Raw genomic sequence first — 23,985 nt, 5'->3', positions numbered from 1 at the left:
GTCCGTATCGTTGTTATCGCTTTGATCGTGTGGGTTTCACTTTATATCCGTTGAAACCTCTGTTAACACGTCCAAATTATTTATATCGGTATTATCACTCAAGATCGTGCGGGTTGTTTTGCTTTTTACGTTTCTTGAAGCTTCTAAAGAGGGGACAAACCTATATAAATAGGAGAGGAGAGCACCCTCTCAACTCAGTTCAAAATTGAAAAAAAAAAGAAAAAAAAAGAGAAGAAAAAAAAACCCATGGGTTGCGTAGCCGTAGCTTTCCCACCATTTCCTTCTCTCCGAAGCCTCCTCCTCTCCGCTTCCTCCCGCGAAACCAAATTCCAAAGCATTTGATCGAATTTCTCCCAAACTTTTCCAGCGTTTTCAATTTCGCCCCGATTTCGGTTCGAAAACCCCTCGCGAATTCATTTCAAACTCGTCCGAGAGCGCAATGGAGCACGTGTTCGCCGTCGACGAGATCCCCGACCCGCTGTGGGCTCCGCCGCCGCCGGTGCAGCCGGCGGCGGCCGCCGGAGTAGATGACGTCGGCGCGGTGAGCGGCGGCGGGTTGCTGGAGCGGTGCCCGTCGGGGTGGAACCTCGAGAGGTTTCTGGAGGAGCTCGACGGCGTCCCTGCACCGGCGGCGAGCCCGGACGGCGCGGCGATTTACCCTAGCCCGATGCCGGCGGCGGCGGCGGAGGCGGCGGCGCGCTGGAGTAGGGGCTACGGCGATCGTGAGGCGGTGGGGGTGATGCCCATGCCCGCGGCCGCGCTTCCGGCGGCGCCGGCGAGCGCGGCGATGGACCCCGTGGAGTACAACGCGATGCTGAAGCGGAAGCTGGACGAGGACCTCGCCACCGTCGCCATGTGGAGGGTACTCTCTCTCATCTCGATCGCTGCTTGCTTTGCTTGCTTCATGGCTTGTACAGTTGTACTGGTGGGTTCACCATTTGGGGTGGTGGTGATGGGATGGCTGTGGCGTAATTAAGTGCAATTTTTAGGGCATTTCCTGTGATTACTGTGGCTAGATGGTCGCAATTTAGCATAGATGTGACATATCCTAGCTGTTACTATGAATCTGGACCGGCTCTCTGTCCAGATTCATAGTACTAGATGTGTCACATCCCTCTAAATCTCTTATATTATAAGGAGGGAGTATAAATTAATTTTATAAGAGCACGCGTTGATGTCGATATCCGCATCGTAAGCCCAGGCACTACTCACGTGTGTGCTTTCTTATCCATACTTTAATATTGTCAGAGTGGGATGAGACAAACTTTAATATTGTCGGGGTGTGGTATAATATTTATATTATTTCCGTGTATAGATTTAGGAGTAATATGGATTAGGATTGCATGGAGGTGTAGAGACTTTATGTGACTTCTTGGAGCCGTGCATTGCTTGAGTGCAAAGTTAACAATTTGGTTACATGTTGCAAAAATGATGTATAGATCATAGGTCATTGCACTTATTTTGGGTGGTCCTAGGCGGTATGATTCATGGAATATTTTTTGGAAATTCTGTATTTTACCATATTTGCATTACTTTTCTTATTATTGTTGTTTGAAGGAATTATTAGGTCACATACCCTTGGAAGATGAAATTATTTTAGTAGAAAAAAAGAAACTGTTATATTGGAATCTGGTAAATTTGGACCTAGAAATTCTCACCAGTCGATTGTAGATGGGGAAGCAGAGCTTTCTTTTTAGAGATTTGCTCCGCTCCAACAAAAAGTACCTCGAGGTACTGGTACCTCATGGTACCAAATCGTTTCCGATCGTTGGATCTAACAATGCACATCCTGCCTAATTAGATCCAACGATCGAAAATGATTTGGTACCGTGAGGTACCGGTACCTCGAGGTACTTTTTGTTGGACCGGAGAAAATATCTTCTTTTTATGTTAGTTTTCTAAGTGGGGTATATAATTTTTGCAATTGGATATCATACTTTGAACTCATTATGTGGGTTCAGTTTACAAATGACTACAGAACATGTTGATCTGAGCTTTTGCTAGTTGATTTCAGTTTACAATGTGAAACGGTTCCCTATATAAGATTATAATGCCATTAGAACTAATTAACTATGAGAGTGTGTGTTTAGCTCCGATAGTTATTAAGTCCCTTTGCATTCTGACTTCAATTTTTGGCATGTCCATCCATCCACAGGCCTCTGGTGCAATACATTCTGAGAGTCCTCTAGGCAATAAAACATCACTGAGTATAGTTGGTTCCATCCTGAGTTCACAGAAGTGCATTGAAGGTATTCTATTATGCATATGTGCTTAGTTAAATCTTCTCAGTACCTATGAGTTATGACTTATGAGTAATCTCTAATGTTGTAAGCAAATCTAATTTTTGCGTAATGTAGTTTTCATATTATATATATCTGATTGGATTTTCCCCCTATTTCGACACATTCAGGTAACGGGATACTAGTGCAGACCAAGTTAAGTCCTGGCCCAAATGGAGGATCAGGCCCATATGTAAATCAAAATACAGATGCTCATGCCAAGCAAGCTACGAGTGGTTCCTCAAGGGAGCCATCACCATCAGAGGATGATGATATGGAAGGAGATGCAGAGGCAATGGGAAATATGATCCTTGATGAAGAAGATAAAGTGAAGAAAAGGTAATATGTATTCTTTTGCTTGTGTATTTTTATTTTTCAATTCAACACATACAAAGAGTAAACACTGAGCATTAGCATTAGAAATTAGGGGACTTTTACATCTATTGATTTCCTTTTTTCTTAGAAATAGCTTTTAAGTAATATGCTTTAGATTATCAAGATAATGGATCCTTAGTTTCTTTCTAGGTGTTTCATGTTTGTACTGGATGTATTTGATTATATACAACATTCTCACTTTTTTCTTAGAAATGCTTGAGCTAATGCTTGCTAGGTGTTTCAATGCTTTATATACCTGACTGAATTTTGGTAATGCTTGTTACAAGCTGGTGCATTAAGGATAATTATTGTTTCCGTGCAAGCAGCTATTCATGCAAAAAAGGAAAAATGCAACGTGTATGATTAGAACAATTTAGGAGGCATTTGCTTCTTGCTTTTCATAACATGCTGGGAATATCATGTCCTGTTGTGTCTAGTTGCTTTTTCTACATATGAAAAATTGAGTTTATCTACTGTGGTCTTTTTTTTCGCAGCAGTCAGACATTCATGTCGCCTTTTTTTGTGTAATAAATACAGCCGGATATTTGAGATTTGAGCTTGTGTTCTTGTCCAATTTCAGGAAGGAATCCAACCGGGAGTCAGCTAGACGCTCAAGAAGCAGAAAGGCAGCTCGCCTAAAAGACCTGGAGGAGCAGGTTTTGTGTTTTACACTATTCCATTTGACTGCACAACAAAGTTTTGGAATATGTAAGTAACAAGTGTAATTGTTGCTAAATCATTGCAGGTATCACTATTAAGGGTTGAAAACTCTTCTCTGTTGAGGCGTCTTGCTGATGCAAATCAGAAGTACAGTGCTGCTGCTATTGACAATAGGGTACTAATGGCAGACATTGAAGCCCTAAGAGCAAAGGTATGCAACTGTTTAAGTGCCTTTTAGTCCTCTGTATGAACTGAACCTCTCTTTCAAATAGGTATCCAATTATCCATGTGCATTGATTCTGGTCAGTATTGTGCATCTTTCATGGTGTAGAAAACCGGAATATTCTACATATCAAACATATACCAAATTTTCTTGGAATGAAACGAACTTCTAGCATTTGTTCTTAAAATTTGGTACAGGAGATATTGCAAATGTTGTCCTCTTGCTCCATTCGAAGGATTAAGTTGTTTGCCATCTATTATAACCTGCAACAATTAGACTCACTTGTTTTGTCTTGAAACAACCGGGTGTAACTACTTTTCTTTTTCCTGCAACGTACCAGGTGTAAATAATCGCTTGCCGAATGGTGATAACCAATTCACACAATGGATCACAATCAATTTTAACAAAGAACCTGAGCTACACTACACTACTGCGGTGTCGTATCTTATAGCCATATGCTTCTAGACCACAACTGAAAATTCATGAACCATGCGATGTGGGTTAGCTAACATCTTGACATGATTGCAGGTGAGGATGGCAGAGGAGAGTGTGAAGATGGTTACAGGGGCTAGACAACTTCACCAGGCCATTCCTGACATGCAATCTCCCCTCAATGTCAACTCTGATGCTTCTGTGCCGATCCAGAACAACAACCCAATGAACTACTTCTCCAACGCTAACAATGCCGGTGTTAACAGCTTCATGCACCAGGTTTCTCCAGCGTTCCAGATTGTGGATTCTGTCGAGAAGATTGACCCAACAGATCCAGTGCAGCTGCAGCAGCAACAGATGGCGAGCTTGCAGCATCTTCAGAATAGAGCTTGTGGTGGCGGCGCAAGTTCGAATGAATATACAGCATGGGGATCGTCTCTGATGGATGCAAATGAGCTTGTCAACATGGAGCTTCAGTAGTAGGAGCATATCCTAACAACATGATGAGAGCATTTGGAGGTGCAAATTTGCAACCTGCAAATGCTGTTTTGTAGTAGTAGTTGTTGTCGCTGTTTTTGTCTGAAACTGTAGTTTCTATGGATTTTGGACTTGCTGAGGAACATCTGCGGCTGTTGTTGTTTCAAATTGAGAAAATGAGGGACAATGGGACATGGTGGTCTCCCTTAATATAGCGAAAAATGGTTGGAATATGGGGTATTGTGTTTGTCTCCATTTTGAATGTTTAACTTGTTGGCTGGAACGCATGTTGCGAAAATAGCTTTTAAAACTGTTAGAATCGAATTTGCCAAATTTTACTTGATAGTTTTTTTTAAAAAAAGTTAGTACGAACATAAGTTGATTGGCAATTGCTGAGCTTTTATGAAAGCTTATTATACACATATTTTGGGTCCACATGTGCAAAAATAATCTTAAATATCCCTGTTGATTTCTTAGTGAAGATACAAGTTGAAAAGAAAAAAAACCGAGTGCCTATGGCAGAAATTTGCCATACCTTAGTTTTAGAATGGTCAGAGCCCTGTTGGCCCTAGTTTTAGATTACAGTCCAAAACAAATGAATTTTGTAGCTTGATTTTCTTTTGGAATAGGTCTATTCATATATTTGCTTTAGTTATCTTCTTACTCCCTCCGTTTTATAAGCCGTTTTGATTTTTTTTATAGTTTGACAAAATTTATATAAAATATAATAGTATTTCCAAAACATATTATCTAAATATATTCAATATTAGATTTAATAAAATTAATTTGGTGTTTTAGATATCGCTAAATTTTTCAATAAATTTACTCAAACTTAAAACGTCTAAGTAGCAACCACTGAAAAAAGGAGAGCCGTGAAAAAGCAACTAGGAAAACCCTTAGGGCCTGCTTGCGGAGCTTAAGATTCTGAGAAGCAGCTGGTTGATAGCCAGCTTCTTAGAATCTAGAAAAATTGGGTTTTCCAGCTTATGGCTTCTAATTCATTTTCTGGATTCTACAACTACAACTTATCAGAATCTGGATCAAAAGCTGGATTGTTTGGGGGAGCTTCTGATTCTTTGAGAAGCTGCAGTAGCTAGAAGCTCCCTCAAACAGGCCCTAAAGCAACTAGGAAAGCCCCTAAAATTAAATTGAAAAACAATTCATAAAAAAAAGGATTGCCCACCTAAAACCGGGGCTGGGCATTTGGTATGTTTGATTGAGAAAACGGATAATATGCCACTCCACAAGATTGCAAAGGATAAAATGCCACTCAATACGTTATCATTAGTATACTTTGCCACTTTGAGCAGTTTTGAGACCAAAATACCCTCTAATGTGAAGAGAGGAAGGGAGAAAGGAGCGATGGCGGCCGCGACTCGTCGCCGGCGGGCAGCGAGCGCGCGGGGGTGGGCGGCGAGAAGGGGAGGAGGACGGCCGCCGGGGGGGGGGGGGGGGGGGGAGGACAGCGCCGCCAATCGAGGGAGGAGGGCGCCGACAGGGGGAAGGAGGACGGCGCGGCCGACCAGGGGAGGGCGCCGACGGAGGGAAGGAGCGGCGCTGGCGCGTTGCTGATGAGAGGAGGAGGACAAGGCGGTGGCACCCACGCGCGCTCGCCGCCTCTAGCACTTCCTGCGCGCGTGCAAGCGCTTGCTGCTCACGGCGTCTTGATGGCGTGCAAATGGAGCAGCAAGCAGAGCCACACGCATTTTGAAGCAGAGCAGCAAGTGGAGCGGCAAGCAGAGCCACACGCAGCAACCAACGCGACGATTCCGGAGCGAGTGTTGCCATCTTGATGGTGTGCAAATGGCCGGACCCTGCCTGACGGCGATGAGCACGGCCGTCGTTGCTCCTCTCTCCCTCTCTCTCCAGAGTGGGGGCATTTTGGTCTCAAAACTCCCCAAAGTGGCAAAATATACTGAAGATAACCTATTGAGTGACATTTTATCCTTTGCACTTTAATAAGTGGAATGTTATCTTTTGCACTCCTGTGGAGTGGCATATTGTACGTTTTCTCAAGTTACGTTGATGTCCACGATGCAAATGTCCGGGCTTCTCACTGCCATGTGGGCCCCACTTGTCTGGCCCCGCTAATCCTCGTTCGCCCGCAGCTAAACCAGGTGACGTCGAACCCACACTCACCAATCAATCCGCCTCTCCGCAAACCCGCGGGCCGCCGCCGCCGCCACCGCCGCCGCCGATTCATCGAGTGACGGAGAGAGGTGTTCGGAGTGAGGAGGAGAGAGAGAGAGAGAGAGAGAGAGGGGATCTCTTCTTCTTCCTCGCGGCCGGCGCCGGCCATGTCGTCGATTGGGACGTCGAAGGGGGTCCTGGAGATCGCCAAGTTCGGGGTGTACGTCTCCGTCCCCGTCGCGCTCACCTACCTCGTCGCCACCGACTCCAAGACCCTCAAGAAGCTCATGGGCCTCGTAATCTCTCTCTCTCTCTCCCTCTCGTCTTGATTCCCCCTTCTCTTCTGTTCGGCTCTCTAAGATCAGGATTGGTCGCTGGATGGGGGTGAGGATTTTGCCCCCTTTTGATTAGGTTTTGGTAGCATATATCCCAATCGTCCCACCACCGCGTAAAGTAGCACTATCCAATTTGAGGATTGAAATTCATGCTAGGATTTTAGGCGCATTTTGGGGTTCGATCTTAAGAAGAGGGAAGAAATGAGAATTGCATTAGTAGAGAGTGGAGAGTGGCACTCGACCTTGAGCTGAATTTTGGCATTGGTGGTGACCGATGGCGCTGCAGACGGAAGCGGAGATATCTACATTTGAGCTTGAATTCATTCCTACGCCGTTTCGTAAGATGAAGAAGCCATTGGATCCTGATTCTTCCAGAATCGTGCTGATGAACAATGCATATGCCTTGTTGGATGGCTATTCCCTTTCTGGTGCGGGTTTTGTTTGTAGCTTGTTCGCGCTGTTGCTATTAAGCGATTTAGAGAGCTAAGCTTTGTGGTGTCAAGCATGTCAACTCACTGACCATATTTATCTGCCACTGAAACTTTGCTCAATTTGTAGGCAGCAATGCTAATGTTGTGAGGGTGTGTAGGCATATATCTGCTTATATGTGGTTCATTCACAGATTATCGTGTTATGATGTTCTTTTTTCCTGATGAATACTTACATTTTCTTCATGTTTGTTGCATCACAAAATTAAAAGAGAAGATCTATCTGCCAATCATTTTCATGTGACCCATTTTATATGTTTCTATCACTTTGCTTCTCAATGGTGATATATAGAAGTCTGAGCTAATGCTCTGTATTCTTCCACTGCAGCGTGAATACGTGGTATATCCTCCCGAAGGTCCACGTCCACCACCTCCTGAAGAACTTCGTGAAAGGGCTCGCAAGATAGCTCGAAAGAGGCAACAACAACAATAAATACATGGACCATGATCACTTCGGACTCCCGCTATTTGTGACGAAACCGTGAGTCCAAGAGGAAGCTCAGAAAAGTGAAGACCAGCTGACTGTTTTTATCAATATGTGACTGTATGATCTTGTTGCTGTAAGATTTGAAATAAACCCAACTTATGTAAAATCTGTAAGAAACACAGTAGTAGCTTCATCAATAACTTCGTTCTGTTCCCCTGGTGATTCATGAAATTTAGAGACCGGTTTCTTCTGATGGTTCATGAAATTTCAGCTGCTCTGGCCTGTACACTACCAGATCTTCTTTGTTATTATCTAGTGTGCCATAATATACAAAGAATGATCTTTACATTGAAATAAAGTATGGTTATATTTCTTTGTTACTATAAGCATTTCGATATAGAACAAAGATTGATTATCATTCATACGTTAGCGTTTGCTTTGCTTGGTGGGTCAGTAAGACTAAGAGCCGTGAGCTGAGCCTAAATATTCCCTTCTTGGATTGCAAGAGAAGCTTCTTGCAGCGTGTGCATAGAGCCAACATCCTTTTGCCGTCCACTATCCATCACACGGCAAAAGGATATTTTCATGGATTTTCCCAGCGATTTGCATCATTCATCACCATTTCTAGACCTGGATTAATCTGTTCTTGGGCGACTGGAGCTTCCGTAAGAACCTCTGTACAAAGGAAGCAATGATCTTCCTATTCGTTTCCTGACACCGAGGCAACGCCAGTAAACAGCTAAAAATGATAGCACAACAACAATTGGGATCACCCATCTGCACAAGACAAGCATCGTAACAGTAAGGAAGGCAAAATAGAGATTACATTCATGTTGTGCACTTCACAGAGAGAAGAAACTTGCCTGTCAATATCAAGAACTGGGTTATACACAATGGTTTCCCATGAAGAGACGATCATGTGCCAGATGGGATTGTAGTACAACAATTCTGACGACCAGAATAATCTCGTGTATGTCTCTAAGAAGATGAATATCACCCATGCAGCAACTTCGAGTAAAAAGAACTTGATCACAAAGCGCGCAATCACAATCATGACCAAGGAGAACGTCACCAGCCAATTGAATAGTTTGTTGTTGTACTCCTTGATGAAAAGAGCACGAGACCTTGCGAGCATCTGTGACCATGCAGAGATAAGGTTATCATCAAGGAGTATATCAGTTCAAGAAAGATTGGTGCAGGAATACACAACACAAGTAATAAAGAACATAGTTGGACAAAAAATGAGTTTCAGGTAAAACTTACAACATATCAGAACGTGCTGGTGTATTTACCAGGAAAAAAAAAAGAGGAAGGAAGGTGAATAAAGATGTTTTACTTTCGAATTCTACATATGGACAATCATCTCTGCTTTTCCCTTTTGCTATTCATAATGGGTGAAATGGTACCTACTACATGAAACCTTGACTCGATTTGACTTCTAAAAATGCTCACATAAGTAGCAGAGAAAAACTACCTACTCTGTCATAAGAACTACTGGTCAAAGTTGCAACAGAATTGATCAATGGTGATAATTAGTATATAGGAACGGAGGGAGTATTGAAAAACTTGATGCAAAATCTGATAGTCAAAAGTGATATGCTACTTTTGTAACTGGATACACCTAACAACTCCATGTATTACTGCATTATCCCTAAATTGATCTGAATTTTAAGTGGGTACAAAATCCATTTGTTCTTTCCCATCATAGAAGATGTCTCAAGTTAAAAGAGACGGACCTTTGACATCCTACGTTCATAGCTTTCCTTGGCAGGCCCCACACACTCCATTTCAAAACTCTGGTTACAGCGAAGAAATCCAGCATTAAATTTTGCCATCGAAGGAAGCTTCAAGGATTGAAGGTGTTCCATTTTATCTTCACACTCTGAAAACTTTGCTTTGCACAGCTTCGATGACTGGTACTCATTGGCAAAACCAAAGTTTCCGAAGACCTAAAAAGAATACCCAGTTAAACACATTGAAGATATATTATCCATTTTGCATAGGTTGTAAGCAACAAACGAGTTTTATTCCTAAATGGAATGCTTCAAATGTAAGAATCTCACCAGAGATACCCTATAAAATCTGAAAGAAAAAATTCGTTCGTGTTCAAAACAAAGCATCCAAGCACAAAAGGCATGGAAAGAAATCCAACTTGTTGCTACACAAAAGATGTACTACCACTACACAATGAACTATCAAACTTGATTTATGGCTATTAGTAATTAATAATAGAATTTTATGACAGAATATGAAGAATCAAGTGTTTCTTATGTGAAGAACTGAAGACCATAGCATCTCAGTTCGATATAATGTTTATAACATATACTTCAATCCATATTCATATTCATTACAACATAAAAATTGCATCAATGACGTCGTTTTATTATCTGAAAATGGAAGACAACATTAAACACGCATGAATATTTATTGTCAGGCAAACCTTTCTCATCTCTTCATCAAGCTTGAGGATGGATCGGGTAGTATGATGTTTACCAAAATGCTGCTTGTCAAAGAGCTTTCTAGCTTCATCTTCTGCCAAATTGTGAATCAGCTGAAGTTTATCCACTGATACTGGTAGACCCACTCTTTCCATTCTTTCATTATACAACTTTAAGCAGCGCTCAAGAATTGCCTTATTGAATACTTCTACAAGTGATCCTGTTGATGGAATTTCACCTTTATTCAACGCCTCAAGTATCTAAAATAAAGGTAAGCAACTTCAGATAACAGCTCACAAGAGTTTCAAGATTACCTGCCTAAGATGCATAAAAAAAAACAAGCCAAGAGGTATTACCTGCCTTAGGAAAGATACAAACTCCTTTCCATTTAGAGTTCTACCCTGCAAAAGTTTTGGTTTTATCATGGAAGTAACAATTTGCTTCAACTCATCTCTCCTTTCTATATATAATGGGTCCAGTTCTTGATCGTCCATGTCACATAGCTTTGTTCTTTGAAGATGAGGCTGGCAAAAAAGTTCATAATGTAATAACTTAGTGATGTAAAGATCACAGCACATAATCATCAAAATGAGCATATATGTTAAAAGGTAGCTCAATACCAAAAATTTTATGAATTGTGATAGTAATGATGTTAAATGCACAAATCACTTTTCCCTAAAAAAAACATATCTCATGTTTTCCCCCCACCATGATCATGTTTTCACAAACCTGGGGTAAGCTAAAAGCAGTGCTGTTATCGCCCATAAATGCCAAAGAGTCTCTGATTCGGTTGACCTAAAATAACATGAAAACCATGTTTCTTCAAACAAATTAGTATGCCATATCTTCCAGTTATTAGCATATAGCTCGAACTAATTGTACCTCATCAATATATTTGTCTCCTGCAGCAATACACAAAAGTAGGTTAATTCAAGATCCCCACTTCAATTGTTTCATGAAGAAAGAAAGGAAATAAATATCATCATGATAAAAACCATTAATACGGTAACTTGAACTAACCATTGTTGTTAGGCACCCGTTGGAGAGCTTCATCAACCATTTGCTGGACAGATTTTCCTTCTGCCTCATGAAAGTTAACAATGTTAAAAGAAGTTTAATATCCTAAAAACAAAACAGCAACAACAAACGGTGAAATGCAAAACAATAGACATTTGACCAAAATAAAGCACGAGACCTGTATATTTCCACTATTGCTAATATACAGCACATATCAAGTTATTAACTAGTCCCTCTGTAGTCTGTACCGCAACATAAGTCCGACCTCACAATGTACAAACATTAATACAAGGCAATTAGAACTTTTTATGGTCCGACTTGTGATTTATTGTCTATTCTTGTTATGAAAATCTAATTCTCATCTAGTATTCAGAACATGCTGAAAGGAATACTTGATTATCAAAATAAAATTGTTCATATGTAACGCAAACAGAAACTTACGGAGGAAATCCCTCTGGATAAGCCACAGTAGTTTTGCTGGCTCAAAAGCAACATCTTGCCCCTACAGAGACAAGCACTGTAACTTTGACATAGTGGTTCTAGTTTAAATAATTCTAACACTTAAGGTTAAGTATTACCTTCACTCTGGAGTCAACAAATGCCGACAGAAAAGTGGAAATTTTGTTAGAACATTAAGGAGGCACTTAGTAAATTGTAAGCTCCAAATAGGAATGGCAGAAAGCAAACCTTCCATAGAATTCTTCAGCAATTTCAACAGCAAATGAGAGTCTAGATATATCAGCTTCACGAATCTATGATCAAGATAAGTCAAGTTAATAGCTATCAAATGAGAGAATGGAGGTGAGCATGTCATGAGCCAGAGAAACACACCGTCTCTGGAAGATTGTAGATAAGGATAGAACTTAAAACAGTGGCCAGAGCAAATATCCTGCAACAAAAACAAAAGAACTAACAGTCCATTTTTCACCATTTAAAATTCCAATTCAAACTTAATATGCATTTCATCTATAAGCAACAAACCTATCATCATATACATTTGATTTTCCGATGCTCTCAAATCCCTCAGTGTCCAGGTAAAGGACAGAAACTTTGGAGCCATTCACATCTAACTCAATGGGAGTACCCCAGACCCATATACCTTCAATATGTGGAGCAGAGTGTTAGAATCCTTCAATTAGGATATGGAATCATTTAGGATAACATTACAAAGTTGTCATTGGCACCACCAAACCTTTTGTTTTGGTATCTCGCATATGTCCAACTCCAAAACCTGCAGAGCCAATTTATCAATCCATCATTCCAAGTATCCTCTTTCCTGGAGCATGGTATGTATGTAAGGCAGGAACTCATTGTACCTTTATTGCATGTTAGGGAGAGAAGCTGATTGAGAAGAAAAGATTTTCCAGATCGATATGGCCCAATAACCTGATTTGAGAGTCAGAGACATATAACTCAGCATGCACCACGACAAAGAAATAAATATAGTGCCTTGGCATTAGTTGGGAAAAGCAAACTATCAGGTATTTATGTGAGCTACAGCCCATTTAAACATACAGCGACAGCAGCTATTGGTGTTTCGATTCTTTTAATTGCCTCCAAACCTTCTTTTGCAAGACGGAGTTTAGTGTGACCATGATCTGGTTCGACGATTGGAAACCTGCACAACTATCTTTGTTAAAAAAAAAAGAACTTCCAAAACCACAATAATTTTTCTTTGCAGTCCACTGATTTGATAAATATGAGCGTTGTAGCAAATGATGTTTTCCATATGAACAAGTAAATGAAACACAACTACTGCATGATGCTAGTAGTACCAGCCATATACATGTTGTACTCTCATTCACTCAGCATTAAGTCGAAGAAGCAGACCTACGATGATTCTGTTAAGTAACCAAGTCTACAATCTTTCATCAAAACAATTAAGAAGGTGCCTTTCATATGGTTAGATCATCTGAGAGTTCCAAAGCCGGTTCAACTGGGGCACACTATGCTGACACGAAAGCGGCTTCAGTTTTTTTTTTAGGAAAATAATGGGAATGTGTCATCATTTTGTTTGCTATTGCTCTAATTACTTCAAAATTTTCCATCTTCAAGATGTGTCTTCCCTTTCTTAATTATCCACATATGTAGGTGAAACTTAGCAAGTTGACATCCATTAACCAACAAAGTATCTACCCACCACGCTCAATTAGTCCGGTTGATGCAAGTAGCAACACACCGGCTACCTACTCCACATCTCACATGAATAATCCACTTGGTTTCTCATTTCAACCATGCATCAGCAGCTACCTGCTCCCCTCCAATATCCCACTTCCCACACAATCATCTCAAGTGCCCATTTCCAATGTGGCGTTAAGAGATAGGAAAAAAAACAGCCGCAATTCGGCCGTACTAACTTGAATTTCGCAGCATGACAGCATCGCGTGCGACAGATGAACACGAAAAATGCACACCGGAATCTCCATGTAATCTCAACCCCATTAAGCTAGGCAACAACAGAATGCAACCAAAAGCAGAGTCTGATGCTATACGATTGAAAAAAAAAACAAACAATCAGAAGCTGCCTCTGGTGAATCGCACTTACGCGCGTTCGAGCTCGTCCTGATCAGGATCCAGCGCAGCCGCCGCCACCACAGCGGCGAGCATCCACAGCACCGCCACCGCCGAAGCGCGACTCCGCCACCCCATCCGCGCGCGCTCTCCCTCCCGCTCGGATCCTCCCCCCACCGCTCCACGCCGCGCGAGCAATCACCTCCGCCCGCCGCCAACGGAACGAAACGCCACCGATCACCTCCGCCCGCCGCGCACGCACCGAAATGGCCTCAACTCCTCAACTCCTCTCGTCGGCTTGGAGTCGAGGGCGAGATCGATCGAACGATCGAACGATCGGGGAGGGGATCGGGTTGATATAGCGGATGGGGATTTGGGGATTGGAAGCGGAGGAGGGTTTCCTCCTCCGGCGAGAGGGGTTGCTTGGAGGCGGGAGGGAAGGAGACGTCGAGGCGAGGCGAGCGAGGTGGTCGGAGGCCAAGAGGAAGGAGATGGCTTGGCTTGGCTTCTCTCGTTATTTCGTCAATCCATCGTTTCAAATGGAGGTTTTCTTGTTTTTTTAGTATTGGAAAGAAAATCCATTTTACACCTTAAATTGTTTTATATTACATTAGTTCACTTAACCTTCTAAACTATTCCAACCGTTTCATATTATAATTTATTTGATTTTTTTTCTTTTAGTCAAAATTCTTCAATTTTAACAGAGTTGATAGTAAAATATAGCAATATTTTTAATATAAAATAAATATTGTAATAAAATATATTTAATGCTAAATTTATTAAAACTAGTTTGGTGTCATGGATATTGCTAATTTTCTCTATAAACTTGGTCGAAACCTAAAGAATCTTGACTAATTAATAAAGTCAAATAACTTATAATATGAAATGGATAAAGTAGTAATGTATTGGTTTTTTCTTATTTTACACCTCTGATGGTATTTCTCCTTTTCCTTTCCCCATGTATAAGTTATATTTTGCCATAAAATTTGGTAGAATTGATAAATGTGTTATAACTTACCTCTCAAATTTTATTATTATTGTTTACATAGATCGGAAGCAATGAGACTAAATTAAATACCGAGTTTTAAATTTCAAGTAAATAGTAATAAATGAATTTTAAAAAATAGTTTAGAACTTTGATAGTGGTTGACATCTATGTCACTACAAAAATTTTAGTTTAAAATACTACTCGTATAAAGAAAAACAAAGAAGAGACATAATGTTAAGTAAACCATTTTAGTAGTATTAGAGGTAAATTGAACTTAAAAAATAGTTTAGGGGTTCAGGGTAAAATGGACTTATTTTTGTTTGCTTTTTCCTGTTCTAATCTGCGATTAGTGCAAATTGTGGAAGCCTGATTGATGCCACGTGTCAGCCGGGCGAGACATGTGTGTGGAATGGGCTGTGGGCTTGAAGGATATATGGGCCGTGGGCCTGATAGTTTGGATATGTTCAAAGCCCAGTATAGGACCAGAATCTGTCTTGGGGGGTGTCTAGATCTAGGGTAAAGTTTTAGCGTGTCACATCGGATATTTTATAGGGTGTTTGAACACTATTAAAAAAACTAATTACTAAATCCGTCAGTAAACCACGAGATGAATTATTAAGCCTAATTAATCCGTTATTAGTAAATGTTTACTGTAGCATCATATTGTTAAATCATATAGCAATTAGGTTTAAGATTGATTCGTCTCACAAATTACTCACAATCTGTGCAATTAGTTATTTTTTAGCCTATATTTAATACTTTATATATGGTGTAAAATTTTGAGATGAGATATAAACAGATCCTTTGTTGCGTTGTTCTGGCTGGCCGGCTCGGCCGTTGTCTTGGCTCAATTCTCTTTCTCGAGTCAGCTCACGCATTTTTTTAAAAAAAAATGATAATGAAATAACACATAAATTTTCTTTACTCATTTGAATGTTTCTTGTGGTGGTACCACCCACTGACATATAGGCCTCACAAAATGGGCTCGACGTATCTACTAGTATTTTAAAGAAACTATAACCACTTATTATAAACTATTTTTTTTAACATAAAGCCGCTAAAAAGTCAAATATGAAGCAATAATAAGTCTCAGAAACTTTATGGCAGAAGGACTGATTGACGCATATATGTCATACATCTGCAATTTTTTTTATAACGGTATAAACCGACCATTTCCAAATACTAGAACACTTGCCCAGCTGCTTCAAAAGGTATATTCTGCCTCAAAAGGTATATTAGTACATATATTGCCTATTATCATTAATTCACACCTAGCAATCTCGAAAACCATAATTGTTGAGCAAATACACGTAGGCCACACAAGCCACCAAGCCAAATGAGTTGTTTGCGAGTTGCCTCGAGCTCGGCTTGTTTCAATTACAAGTTACAAAGTAGAGTTAGGATGAGTTTGCTTTGTTGAAAAAAGAAAGCTATCGAAACTTAGTAATGCAAAAGTTTTGCATGGTAATATATACTCCCTCCGTCCCTAAAAACCAATCTAGCACTATTAAATATGACACATCGTAAATTCACTCTATTATAATGTGTCACATCGAGTTCTAGACTTACTTTTTTTTTCTTTTTTTACTGAGAGAGTATGCACTGTAGTCATGACCAGACTCGTCCTTAATTATTTTTATTTACTCCCCTGATGCACATTAAGAAAATGGGACAGCGTACTTGCTGCCAGTACAGCAAGTACAAGCTGATTCACATCAGGCGGGGTAAAGAATATTAACAGCTATCTGTCCAAAACAGGAGCAGTTACTGGTACTGGACTAGGACTACGGGTACTCCGATAGTGCAGCAGAAAAGCGAGTTTAATGGTTTCACGGGTACTGACTGACCAAGTATCTACTCCCTTCATGGCAAATCATAAACACCTGTAGAAGTTCTAATTAAGGTTGGTTACAAAAGATAAGGACAGGAATGCTCGTATCAGCGGTTAATTATTTTTTAATAGAGACGTATCCACTGATAACGGAACACATATGATGTTCGGAGATGCTAATAGAGGGTAGTATGTATACACATATAAATATTAGTGTTAGGAAAAAAATACGAAAGAGACGAATTTTTACGCGGAAAACCCCTCTAATGTAAAGAGGAAAAACCACGGAAGACAAAATCAACTATAATGGTTTAGGATTACATGTATAAGGGTGACCCTTATATATAGGCACATATTAAACTAGTGCCTAGGACTAATAATATATTTGAGTCATTATCCAACACCTAGGTCCATATTGTGTTCCGGAAAAAAAAACATAAATAAGAGACGTTTGAAGTTGGAAGTATGGTTAGGGATAATATGAGAAACAAATTGAATGAACGATGATTGATGGGATAGGTACAAAATGAAATGCTTGTATTTGGCACAAAATTCAAATATAAAAGTTGCTTCTATTTTACTCACTTCATCTAACAAACACTTTATTTCTACCAATTCTTAAATAAATTAGTAGTGAAAAGAAATGAATATGGTGCCCCTCATTAATATTGTCATTTCTACATCGTAGGGTCCAATAAATACATATACCTTAGTCTGATTGGTTGTATAACTTCTAAAATTAATATATTTATGTCACAAATTTTAAATGAAACTGGACTACAATCCCTCATAGTTTTCGTGCGGTTTACTACAATAACCACCAAACCGTGGGGTGGCGATAACCCCACCCAAAACGGTTCGGTGAACCCTGGTAATGACCACCGGATTATCACAGGCATGTTTTTCAAACCTATAATTAAATGATGCGATTAAAAACGAACATCATCAGAATTTCTAAGCCAACTTTCTAATACTATTTAATTTACCCCTTTTTTATGCCCGCACTCGAATTGACATACTCCGGCTTGTTAAGAAACAGTTGATTTGGATGATTGTTGCTAGAAACAGTTTGAGGAGCGGGTGAGGTAGATCGAGGACCCCGGGCGTGTGTTTCGCAAACCGTAAAGGCGTGATCGTTGCTTCCAAAGCTAACATAAATTTACCAAGCACGATGCACACGCTAGCTCGTCTTCCATGGTCGAGGCGCAACGCAATGCAAAACAGCACTACAGTTGGTTTTTATTTCACCGTTCCTCGCGTTAACTTTTTACCACCCCCCACACACCTTGGATTCGCCGATCAAACTGCCTGCCTCTTCTTCGGCCACCGTAAAATTTTCTCAACCTAAGAGCATATACAATAGCCAGTATAAACATATTTTAAAAAGATAAAAAAAAGATAAGAGCAGTGAGCTATAAATCTATAGCCAACTGTAGTACGGATTTCAAGACGTAATGTGTGTATGATAGGTAGGACCAGCTATAATAGTATAGCAAGTAATTATTATATAAATTAACTATTATATTAGTTATAGGTGATTTGAAGAGCTAGTAGTGGGATATTTTGCTCTAACCGCGAAATCGCAAATTATGAAGCATCGGTCGGAGCACAGTTTTTTTTCCTTTTTTTTTTACCGATGGGTGGTAAAAAACCGAGGTGAGAAAAGTCCACAGAGAGAGGGAGAGAGAGTAAAGAGTTGGTGGGGGCGCAGCCACGCACGCCATCGTCATGGGACGGCCGGCGCGGCTCCCGAGACGGCACGAGTGCACCCGCACGGCTCGTCTGCTGCCCGCACGCCCGCCGGTGGGGCCCACGTGGGCCACCGCTGCCTCTGCCCCCGGTGTATGACACCTGGGCCCCACTCGCAAAAGTAACCGTCACCCGCGCGTAACTGTCATGGTCAAAGTGGAAGATTAAACTTTACTCCCTAGTAAAAAAAACCAACCTGACCCTTTATAAGGATGAATTTAGACTACCTTTATCCAGATTCATCCTCTAGAATGTTTTTTTCAGGACTAATAGAGTACTCCAGAACAAATATGGACTAGGAACAAGTTTAATAATACAATCTACTATTAGCTTCAAATTATCTATAATTAATCTAGTAAGCTAATACCCTTAGTTACCTATAAATATATACTCCCTCCGTTTTTAATAAATGACGCCGTTAACTTTTTCTCACATGTTTGGCCATTCGTCTTATTCAAAAATTTTATGCAAATGTATAAGATATAAATCACACTTAAAGTATTATGAGTGATAAAATAACTCATAACAAAATAAATTATAATTCCTAAATTTTTTAAATAAGACGAATAAAAGATATGAGAAAAAGTCAACGGCGTTATCTATTAAAAAACAGAGGTAGTACTACACTATTAATATTTAGTCTGCTCTCACATACACAAACAAGCTCTCACATACACAAACAACATGTTAAAGTCTATTGTTATTAGAAGTCTATAATTTGACTATAAATTTATAGCTCTCTTTTTTTTTCACTTCTCGTTATCTTTTTCACATATGTATGTTTATAGTTGGTTTACTTGCTCTATCTAATTTGTGGCAAAGTGGTTGAAAATTTGGAATTCCAAATATTTTCGCAGCAGTGGTTAGTGAAGTATAATTACGCTGCAGGTTTTTTTAGAAGTATGCATCACTACTAGTAGTACTCCATACTTGCATATTTTTTAATACTGCTCCTACTGCCTGCTCTGAGCCTCTGATGATACCAAGTGATATGATACACTCACGCTAGTACAAGTAGTGATTAAGATCTGATTAAGCAACCAGATAATGTTGCATATCTCTAGTTCATACTTTCATTTTTCATCCTCTTCTCAACAATAGGGGGCCTAGAAGCTGTCACAGCTACTGCTCCTTGCACTTCCCTTTTGTGGAAACCAAAATTTGTTCTAGAATAAAAAAAAGAAAAAAGAAAAATGGAGGTGTTTTCTGTAAATGTCTTTTTCCAAAAAATCGGAAAAAAAACTGAGAAAACACCATGAGCTAAGCCTCGGACGGATCAAAGCGGCGATGGAAAAATGAAAAAAAAAACAGAGAAAATTGGCGAGGGAGGAGAGCTGGTTAATTAGCTAGTGTAGTAAAGTGAGTTCTTCGCCGCGGTTAGAGCACGGCGGCGAGCCCGGTCACCACCTTCCCCTCGGGGCGCCGCGGCGGCGGCGGCGGTGACCTTTTCTTGCTCGCCGCCTCCGGCTCCACCGGGCGCCACGGCGATGGGGACACCACCATCGTAATCTTCTTCGCCTCGACCTCGTCGTCGTTGTCGTTGTCGTTGTCGTCGCCGGCGGCGGTGGCGCTGAGGTTTGGTGGGGTCTTGGCGTCGAAGCGTAGCTCGAACTCGCCGGAGAAGCTGGAGAGCGATACCGGCGTGGGCGGGGGCGACGGCGGCGGCGGCGGCGGCTTGTCGGAGCAGCGGAGGACTTGCGGGGAGAGCCACTTGGCGCGCATGTACTCCGGCTTCCGCCATGGCGGGACGTGGAGGCCCTTCTTCCTCAGGCTCTGCCGCGCGGCCTCCGCCACGACGGCGACGATCTGCCCGAGCCGGTCCGGCGTCCCGACGAACAGCGGCGGGAGAGCTTGCAGCGCCGCGCGGTACGCCTTGGTCGACCTCGCCACCTCGAACTCCGACCGGAAGTCCACCTCCACCACCAGCCGCGTCTCCGCCGCCACCACCGCGTCGATGTACTCGTGCTCGCCTGCACAAGGTTTGCGCCGCCCACCGTCGCCGCCGGTCAGCGCCGGCGATTCAGCAGCATCGAATTGGGGGCGAGGTTTAGTTTACCTGCGGGGTAGGAGGGGGTCTTGTCCCACCGCGACTTGCACACGGCGGCGTCGTAGCCGAGGGCGGCGAGGCCGTCGGCGACGGCGCAGCGGACGTCGGCCTTCTTCTTGCCGCCCTTGCGGCACCTCTCGGCGATCCTCGACGCGTCGGCGAGGAGGTTCCTCTCCGCCATGCTCGCGCTCTGCACCAAGCCCTGCGACGACACAAAGCGTTGATCACTCCGGCGAGCAATTGGAAACAACAATCGAGCCGGGGAAAAAGGCCCTATACCTTTAACGCGTCCAGGGCGTCGCCGGCGGCGGCGGCGGCCGAAGCGGCGGCGGTGGCGGAGGAGTCGGAGGGGAGGAAGTCGAACTCCTCGTCGTCGCTGCCGTCCCCGCCGCCGTTGAAGCAGCTGCCGCAGCGGCCACGCGGGGGCCGCTCCACGGCGGCGGCGGCGGAATCCTCCATGAAGCTGAGCACCATCCGGTCCAACCCCACCGACCCCACTTCCATCTCCGCTGCCTTCTCCTCCTTCTCCCTCACCTCCCCGCCGCCGCCGCCGCCCGCCCGCTCCGGCTCCGCGGACACCCGCACAAGCAGCCTCCGGAACCTCGACACCCTCGCCGGCGCCGGCGCCGCCGCCCGCGGTGGCCTCGTCTCCATCGCGCACGGCAACCGCAACGGCATCGACCAACCGAACCCCTCCCTCCCACACTTCCAAACCAAGAATGGCAGGTGGTGCCAACCAACTGATCTTGCCGAGAAGAAACAACAAAGAAGGGCGTCCTAGTACTCCTTGTTCGATTGCCGTTCGCCGGCGGCCATCGATCTCGTCGGGGAGTTCGCCGGAAAAGTTCGTTGGGTGAGACGACGACGACGAGGAGGAGGGGGGACGACGAGGAGTTTGTTCGCGAGGTTTTATAAAGGCGGGAGGGGGGTGACGTGGCGTAGTGGGTGGAGGGGACGTTGACAGGTGGGCCCGGCGGGTGGCTCACGGTATTGTCGCCGTTGTGGGGGAGGAGGGGGAAGTGGACTCCGTGGGCGCAGCTGAAATGACGGGCTTGCCCCTCGGTGGATGTCATTGTGCAGGGGTAGGATTGGGATTTCGCGCGCTGATGGAAATGTGGTTTTCATCTTTGGCAATATTTGCTACGGGACCCTCAGAAAACGTGTAATTAGCTGTGGGACTCAATAAAGATGTGAATTGGCTGTAGGATATTATAAAATAGTGGTAATTAGCTACTAGACACTTGATGCATTATTTTATTATTCTAGTGGAAACAGAGAGAGAAAGAGCGCTGGAAGTACCAACATACCCCCGTGTCGTTTGCTTGTGTTAGAGTCGCATGCCATCAAGAAGCCGCCGTCTGGGGCTGTGGCGGTGCAGGTGCATCAGATGCTAGCCCAGGCGCAAGCAAGGCGAGAGGAGCAAGCCGAGCAACAGCCGCTGCCTCGGGCACTGGCTCTGGCGGCCACGGCAAGGAGCCGATGGAATAGCACCACTTCTCGTCGATGCAGCACCTACCGCCTTGCATTGGCGTCGCCGTCCTCGCCGGTTGCGGCTGCATCGCTGTGCGCAGGCGGCGGCGAGGGCGGCGAGGGTGCGCGCGGAGAGCGTGACGTGGCATAGTGGGCACGATGTGAGTGTCCGCGACGCCATTGATGCCCTACCCACGTTTGCGTACGAGCCTGCCAGCGTGATGGAGAAGGACGGTGTCAGCGGCGCCGCATTGCGTGTGGTGTGCCTCATCAGGAGTAAGAGGACATGAAAATAGTGGAGATGCTGACATCCTTGGCTCACATAGGGAAATCTGGTCCTTTTTCCATTGTTCCTCTCTCCGTTTCCACCGGAAATGATAAAATAATGTCTCCGGTGTCTAGTAGCTAATTATCACGCCATCGATGCCCTACCCACGTTTGCGTACGAGCCTGCCGGCGTGATGGAGAAGGACGGTGTCAGCGGCGCCGTATTGCGTGTGGTGTGCCTCATCAGGAGTAAGAGGACATGAAAATAGTGGAGATGCTGACATCCTTGGCTCACATAGGGAAATCTGGTCCTTTTTCCATTGTTCCTCTCTCCGTTTCCACCAGAAATGATAAAATAATGTCTCCGGTGTTTAGTAGCTAATTATCACTCTTTTGGGATGTCCTATAGCCAATTCACATATTTGCGGTGTCCCACAACTAATTACACGTTTTTTAAGTATTCTGTAGTAAATTTTGCCTTGATCTTTTCGATAGGGTTTTGGGCTTTATTTTTTATTTTTATTATCCGCCATGCCTAAACATGCAAGTATACATTTTAACTATGTTATTATTACTCTCTATATATATAGAAATAAGTTATAAACTCTGTGGTTGTACTTTTCAATATATTTTTCTATAATAACGAAAATTGTAATTTTAAATTAAGGCTTTTGCCTTTCTGCTATATGCGGTCAAAAGTCAAACCCAAAAGGTGAAGTGAGTATAATTTAACTGGTTAGTTTATTTTGCTGAAACCAACCTAGTCGGGTTCAAGTTCTAAAATTGACATGGGTGCTCACATTTGCGGCTAATTATTCTGTCAGTGGTAAGTGACGTATCCATCAACAGCGAGACATCCGTGGTGACTTCATCATGTTGGACTCAATCTTCTCAAGGTGCTCATAGGAGTAGGATGTGTGTGTGCATTTATAGATGTGAGTGTGCACATATTATGAGCGTTTTCGTTTGTAATGTGTTTCATTAAAAAAAGTCAAACCCAAATGAAAATAAACTTATAAAACAAAACCTTTAATTTAATTTTAAAAATAAAGTTCTAAAATTTAAAATTATAAGCCACAACACAAACAAGCAAGCCCTTAGGGCCCCTTTGAATAACAGGAATGAAAAAACAGAGGAATATGAAAAACATAGGATTCTGACAGGAATGCAAGTGTAAAACAGATGATTGCAAAACACAGGAAAAACATAGGAATGACTGTTTGATTGGGTCGCAGGAAAAACACAGGAATTCGAGGAGAGATAAAGACACAAAGGATTCTTTCCATGAGGTTCTACCTCATGTTAAATTTCCTTCAAAACTTGCATGGGAAAAGACAATCCATAGGAATTCCATAGGATTCCATAGGATCTATTCCTTTGATTCAAAGGGCTATATAGTAAAAAATCATATATGAATGAAACCCTCTAAAATTCCTATGAATTTCCTTCGAGATTCATAGCGCCTTAATAATCATGGCTTTGGAGGCCTGGTAAAAAAAAGTGGCCACTGAGGGGTTGCTATAAAAACTGGAAGCCTCTGTTATGTCATTTATAGCATAACTTAATATGAATATCAAAATTAGCTACACAGAGAAAAAAACAGTACAATACTTTTATATATAAAACATCGACAGTTTTGTACCAATCAAAATAAGTATATTCAATTTTGATGATAGTTCCTAATTGGTAAGAACCAAACATCCAACATGAAAAAAAAAAACAAACCATATGAAATTATTCAAAATAATAAAAAATGTATATATCGATGCTATATAGAAGTTAGTGGTCATATCAACCATCACGGTTGTTCACGTGATACTATGATATTGTAATAACTGTCG

The 23,985-nt window shown here is 42.4% G+C and overlaps 4 protein-coding genes across 5 annotated transcripts; 2 read left to right on the top strand and 2 right to left on the bottom strand.

The window, feature by feature from the left end:
- Positions 1–407: 407 nt before the first annotated feature.
- LOC4342570 (bZIP transcription factor RISBZ1-like) lies at positions 408–4,679 on the top strand. Of its 2 annotated transcripts, XR_003243220.2 has the most exons (7): positions 408–862; positions 2,156–2,249; positions 2,411–2,618; positions 3,235–3,310; positions 3,400–3,525; positions 3,878–3,972; positions 4,066–4,679. XR_003243220.2 is itself a non-coding variant. In XM_015789930.3 (6 exons), exons 1-6 carry the CDS (start codon positions 440–442, stop codon positions 4,447–4,449), a joined length of 1,311 nt encoding a protein of 436 aa, XP_015645416.1. In that variant the 5' UTR covers positions 408–439; the 3' UTR covers positions 4,450–4,679. The 2 variants fall into 2 exon arrangements, 1 of the variants encoding a protein (XP_015645416.1); XM_015789930.3 differs by lacking the exon at positions 3,878–3,972.
- Positions 4,680–6,565: 1,886 nt separating this feature from the next.
- Positions 6,566–8,206, top strand: LOC4342569 (uncharacterized). The gene is made up of 2 exons (XM_015792384.3): positions 6,566–6,872; positions 7,728–8,206. The coding sequence occupies exons 1-2, from the start codon at positions 6,744–6,746 to the stop codon at positions 7,830–7,832; spliced, it is 234 nt and encodes a 77-aa protein (XP_015647870.1). The 5' UTR covers positions 6,566–6,743; the 3' UTR covers positions 7,833–8,206.
- LOC4342568 (uncharacterized) lies at positions 6,584–14,301 on the bottom strand. Its single transcript, XM_015792382.3, has 17 exons — positions 13,827–14,301; positions 12,797–12,899; positions 12,598–12,667; positions 12,474–12,512; positions 12,263–12,380; positions 12,113–12,170; positions 11,969–12,033; positions 11,860–11,866; positions 11,723–11,783; positions 11,285–11,344; positions 11,147–11,166; positions 10,994–11,059; positions 10,621–10,788; positions 10,267–10,524; positions 9,563–9,775; positions 8,690–8,961; positions 6,584–8,603 (listed from the first exon to the last, which is right to left on the bottom strand). The coding sequence occupies exons 1-17, from the start codon at positions 13,928–13,930 to the stop codon at positions 8,462–8,464; spliced, it is 1,824 nt and encodes a 607-aa protein (XP_015647868.1). The 5' UTR covers positions 13,931–14,301; the 3' UTR covers positions 6,584–8,461.
- Positions 14,302–19,381: 5,080 nt separating this feature from the next.
- On the bottom strand, positions 19,382–21,637 carry LOC9268726 (uncharacterized). Its single transcript, XM_015789134.3, has 3 exons — positions 20,687–21,637; positions 20,417–20,609; positions 19,382–20,330 (listed from the first exon to the last, which is right to left on the bottom strand). Exons 1-3 carry the CDS (start codon positions 21,083–21,085, stop codon positions 19,738–19,740), a joined length of 1,185 nt encoding a protein of 394 aa, XP_015644620.1. The 5' UTR covers positions 21,086–21,637; the 3' UTR covers positions 19,382–19,737.
- Between the last annotated feature and the right edge of the window lie 2,348 nt (positions 21,638–23,985).

The sequence above is a fragment of the Oryza sativa genome, chromosome 7, assembly GCF_034140825.1.
Source record: "Oryza sativa Japonica Group chromosome 7, ASM3414082v1".
In the NCBI taxonomy this organism is placed as follows: domain Eukaryota; kingdom Viridiplantae; phylum Streptophyta; class Magnoliopsida; order Poales; family Poaceae; genus Oryza; species Oryza sativa.
The sequence above is the reverse complement of the archived record's forward strand: the minus strand, read 5'-3'. Positions and strand labels throughout refer to the sequence as shown.

Excerpts from the sequence above, each read along its gene's own strand:
- LOC4342570 (XM_015789930.3), top strand. The coding sequence starts at position 440 with ATGGAGCACGTGTTCGCCGTCGACGAGATCCCCGACCCGCTGTGGGCT. Across the intron at positions 2,619-3,234 it reads GAAGATAAAGTGAAGAAAAG|GAAGGAATCCAACCGGGAGT; the intron begins GTAATATGTATT and ends GTCCAATTTCAG. Across the intron at positions 3,311-3,399 it reads TAAAAGACCTGGAGGAGCAG|GTATCACTATTAAGGGTTGA; the intron begins GTTTTGTGTTTT and ends AAATCATTGCAG.
- LOC4342569 (XM_015792384.3), top strand. The coding sequence starts at position 6,744 with ATGTCGTCGATTGGGACGTCGAAGGGGGTCCTGGAGATCGCCAAGTTC. Across the intron at positions 6,873-7,727 it reads TCAAGAAGCTCATGGGCCTC|CGTGAATACGTGGTATATCC; the intron begins GTAATCTCTCTC and ends CTTCCACTGCAG.
- LOC4342568 (XM_015792382.3), bottom strand. The coding sequence starts at position 13,930 with ATGGGGTGGCGGAGTCGCGCTTCGGCGGTGGCGGTGCTGTGGATGCTC. Across the intron at positions 9,776-10,266 it reads TTGATGAAGAGATGAGAAAG|GTCTTCGGAAACTTTGGTTT; the intron begins GTTTGCCTGACA and ends TATTCTTTTTAG. Across the intron at positions 8,962-9,562 it reads ATGAACGTAGGATGTCAAAG|ATGCTCGCAAGGTCTCGTGC; the intron begins GTCCGTCTCTTT and ends GCATGGTCACAG.
- LOC9268726 (XM_015789134.3), bottom strand. The coding sequence starts at position 21,085 with ATGCCGTTGCGGTTGCCGTGCGCGATGGAGACGAGGCCACCGCGGGCG. Across the intron at positions 20,610-20,686 it reads ACGCCCTGGACGCGTTAAAG|GGCTTGGTGCAGAGCGCGAG; the intron begins GTATAGGGCCTT and ends GTGTCGTCGCAG. Across the intron at positions 20,331-20,416 it reads GACCCCCTCCTACCCCGCAG|GCGAGCACGAGTACATCGAC; the intron begins GTAAACTAAACC and ends AACCTTGTGCAG.